This window comes from Apis dorsata, unplaced genomic scaffold (genome assembly GCF_000469605.1).
Source record: "Apis dorsata unplaced genomic scaffold, Apis dorsata 1.3 scaffold_470, whole genome shotgun sequence".
NCBI lineage: Eukaryota > Metazoa > Arthropoda > Insecta > Hymenoptera > Apidae > Apis > Apis dorsata.
In genome coordinates, this window is record NW_006263709.1 from 421,516 (window position 1) to 425,891 (window position 4,376).

At 22.5% G+C, this 4,376-nt stretch overlaps 2 protein-coding genes across 2 annotated transcripts in view; one reads left to right on the forward strand and one right to left on the reverse strand.

Annotated features, from left to right (window-relative positions):
* Window positions 1-180, reverse strand: part of LOC116186153 — a 5,071-nt gene extending 4,891 nt beyond the window's left edge. The window contains exon 1 of the mRNA XM_031512571.1: window positions 2-180. Within this exon, the coding sequence (XP_031368431.1) occupies window positions 2-178 (177 nt within the window). The 5' untranslated portion in view covers window positions 179-180. The remainder of the gene's footprint in view (window position 1) is intronic.
* Window positions 1-4,376, forward strand: part of LOC102680533 (translational regulator orb2) — an 83,235-nt gene that overhangs the window by 9,162 nt on the left and 69,697 nt on the right. The window lies entirely within an intron of this gene.

The following is a 4,376-nucleotide window of genomic DNA, read 5'->3' on the forward strand; positions in this document are numbered from 1 at the left end:
CCCTGTCTGCGAGCTCCGACACAACCCTCAGACAAGCGGTCTCGCGCCTACAATCAAGGGCAAGGGTGGTACCGCGAGACCTCTTCTTTCTTAGGTCGTCTACACACCGAAACCATACGATATCGGCAACCAGAAGGAAATTGCCAGCTTCGCCGGTATTCGTGTAAAAATTTTCCATAAATCTTTAGTGAATCGTGACTTATCGTGTGTGTTACGTGAGAATATTTAAATATATCTGATATATTTCGTGTAATTGAAGGAAGAATATATATATGTTTAATAATATTGTAGTAAAGGGTGTTAATATATATTTTTTTTTTTTGGAAGATCGATTCTAGGGGTTGAAACAGATATGAAATTTGGAAGAATAGAAAAATTTCGATCACGGTTTATTTATTTTATAACGATTTAAATTTTAGACGAAGTAAGGTGGGAATGAGGTAAGACATCTTCGTTACAAAATTCTTATTTCGTTCCATTTAAGGGGGTTAAATTGCTTATTATTAATTTAATTAAATAAATCTGATATGTTTGTATATCAAGTTTTGTTCGTCTTGGTTTCAAAATTGAAAATCAATTTTAATGTTCAATTCATAAATATATTAATAAGCTATATATTGGATATATCCTTTAAACTTTATATTTTATATTGTATACTAAATCTTTATACAATATATTAAATATATTATATATATACTAAATATACTAAATATTTATACAAAAAGAAAGTTAAGAAAGTTAAAAATTAAAAATATCTGAATATAAGCGGATTTATGGGATAATGAATTGGAATTATTTTAGAATAATATTTTATTAGATATATAATATACAATAAAGTCATTTTTCCCTCGCCTAATAAACATTTTGAAATTGTATCATGTCATTTTATATTCGTTTCAATAAATAAAATTTTCAACAACAAGATCTTTTAATTTTTTATAAAAATATGCTTCTTGAAAGATCAAGATCTTTATAATAATCGATCAAGATTATTCCAAAATTGTCACATTTTTAGAAATAAAAAATCGTTGAACTGATTTTTCGACGTTTGTTATTTTTGATACAAACTCGTTTCTTTATTAATTCGTTTACAATTTTGTTATGATATCCATTATCACCCGTTTCTTCAACAACGTAAACTTTTTTTCTCAAATCGCTAAATGTGTTAATGATAATTCGATCCATTTTCAGCATTGGAAAATTATATTTATTTTTCCAGGAAATATAATAACGAACAAATATATCTTATATTTCTCTTATACATTAGAAGTCAATGTTTAGTTTTAGTTATGTTCAATATATGTTGTAGAATAACAACGTAGATTCTTCAAGTTGATTAAAATTCCTGTTTCTTCGTGTGATATTTTTAGCGATTTCTTTATAATAAGAAATAACGCATAATAATACGAGATTTTCGCATTCATAATGAGATTTTCCAATTTTTTTTTTTTTCGTTTCCATAGATTTTTTTTTAGAAAATTATATATACAACGTTACTATCTATGTAATAATTTCGAACGATAATTGATATTCTTTATTCATTCTTCTTGATTTTTTCATGTTTCGTGACTTGAATCACGAAATCAATATCAATATTGTGGATAAATGAAAGACTATATGTTTATTTTTAATCCGCTTTGTTCGATCGATCAAGATTAATTCATCGAATACCATATACATATCTTAAAGAAAATATTTATTTTAAAGGACTTATGATATATAGGACGTGTGAAATATATATTTTTTTTCTTTTAATTGTATATGATAATTTAATTGTATGCAAATGATAATCAAATTAACGTAATTAAATATATATAATTAAATTATCATAATTCAATTATATTTAAATCCTTATTATATTTTGTCCAGCACTGTGAAAATTGGAAAAGAATTGAGCGAGTTAATGTTAAATTAATCTCAGCTTGATTCTTTGTGAAGAAATTAATAAATGAAAAAATATATATAATAGAAAAAAAGATAAGAATATGAGATATCTTTCTTTTATTTTTTAATTTAAGAAATATTAAAATAATTATAAATAAAATAATAAAATAATATCATATGAGATATGATACATAAATATAAATATTGTAAACATATGAATTTATTTTTCTAAATTAAAATAAAATTGGATACATAGAAATTAGAATGGTAATATGAGAATGAGAATATAACTTTCCAAAGAGATAAATTATTAAATTGTTAATGAATAAATTTTAATCATAAAAATGTCAACTACAACAATATAATCAAAATTTATTCTATAATTAAATATATCAATTTCGTGTTATATTACAATAGATCTAATAATATCAAAGAATTAGATCCATAATTAGTTTCAAGTTTTAATTTTTTTAAATTTTTGTAGTTTTTTAAATTTTCTTTCTTTAATTTTTTTATTCTTAGTATTTGTTAGAATCAGTCAATTGAATTTTATTTCATTATAAAAAAAATATCAATTATTATTAATTCGATATTTTATTTTTTATCATAATATCCTAATCAAAAACATAATATACTTCAAACCTGTATTAATATCTAAATCTATTCTTTGCTTTTGAATATCTATATAAAATCAAAATTATTTGCTTTGAAATAAGATAAGAGAAATAAGATATCAATTATTGTATCCATTAAAATTTTAATCTTCCAATTTTTTAAATCAATATCTTTTGTTTCTTCCACTTCTTAAGATTTATTTATTATCTTTTCTATTAATAAATATTTTTTATATATAAAATGTTTAAGAAATTCCAAATATCAAAATAACAAAACAAATCTATGAGCCAATTACTATATTGGGCAAATAATTTTGAACACTGGATATAATAATAACGCCTTAAATTTTTAATCAATAATGGGCAAAAATTTAAATTTTAAATTAATTTAACTGTTGAATTTAAGAATAAAGTTACTTCAATAAATAATTCACATAATAATTTATTATTCAAAGCATTGAATCAATTGTTATAATAAAAAACATATAGCAGCTACGAATATTCAAGCATTTTAAATAATCTTATTGTTTTAACTTTATTTTAAATTTTGATCAATTAATTTTTCACCTCATTAGTGTCCACCTCTTTAAAATACATAAAATTATATTCTAGATATTATAGAAATATACTGTGTTCTAAGTTATTTTACTTTCACTTATTTATTCTTCTTTAAATAAATAATATATATATTAAGTTAAGACTTAAGTCAAATTGAGACTTAACATTTACAGCATTGAATATTAATGAAGAAACTTATTGAAAATTTCGAACACCTGTTTTATTTGTTTGTACAAACAAATTATGTTACACAATTAGTTGCAGAAGATACATCAAACAACACATAAACGTCAATTTAAATAATTGTACATTTGCAATTTAAAAGACTTATTAACTTATAGAGTTTTATATATGAGATGTGCGGAATTCCTTTATCTTTACTTTTTAGTTTTTTTCTTAGTAATTTTTAAGCTTTTTGACAACCATGAAAAAATCACAGCAAATTAATACATCATTAAATTAAAATATTTTATTTCAGGATTTTAAAAGTGGAAATATAAAATATTTTTAATTCAGAGATATAATTTAAGCTTCTAATTTTATTTAAAAAAGTATTTTCAATTTAATACATTTCATTAATATATAAAAATAAAAATTAGATGTGTATACAAAAATTTTCTGTTGAAAATTAAAATATGTCGAGTAATCAAAAAAATATTAATAAATAACAACTCTCTTGCAATGATGTAAATGTTGCCTTTATATTTTTCATTTTATTTAAAATTCAATTAGTATTAACATTCTGATATCTATTATTTATTTTTATACTATTATATATTATATTATTATTATCTCCTTCCATGTTTTACAAATAATTCAATATTTTTACTAATAGAAACTGCTTTTTATTTTTAATTATTTTAACAATTAAAGTTTTCTTGAATGAAGATCAATTATTTTACAACCATTCGAGGAAAAATAACTTTCTTAATTAATACGTTAATTATTCCCTTTTTTATTCGTGCCTTATTATTTTCTTGTAACGAATATTTATATACAAGAAAATTATCAAAAGGAGAAGAAGCAAAGATTTGACATCTTCACAAACCATTCGACTTCTTTGCTTTGCTCTTAATTATCGATTCCTTTAGAAATCGAAAACCATTGAAATTATCTTTCCTCTTTATCTTTCAACGCCGCAATTAAAATCTGTTCACGATCGAAATATCGGAAATAACGATCATTCGAGATCCACCGCGAGAACAAAGAATAGATCATGGCGACGATTATTCTATTATTTTCCGTTACAAAATTCACGATTCGATAAAGAGGAGAGAGAGAGAGAGAGAGAGAGAGAGAGAGAGAGAGAGAGAGAGAGAG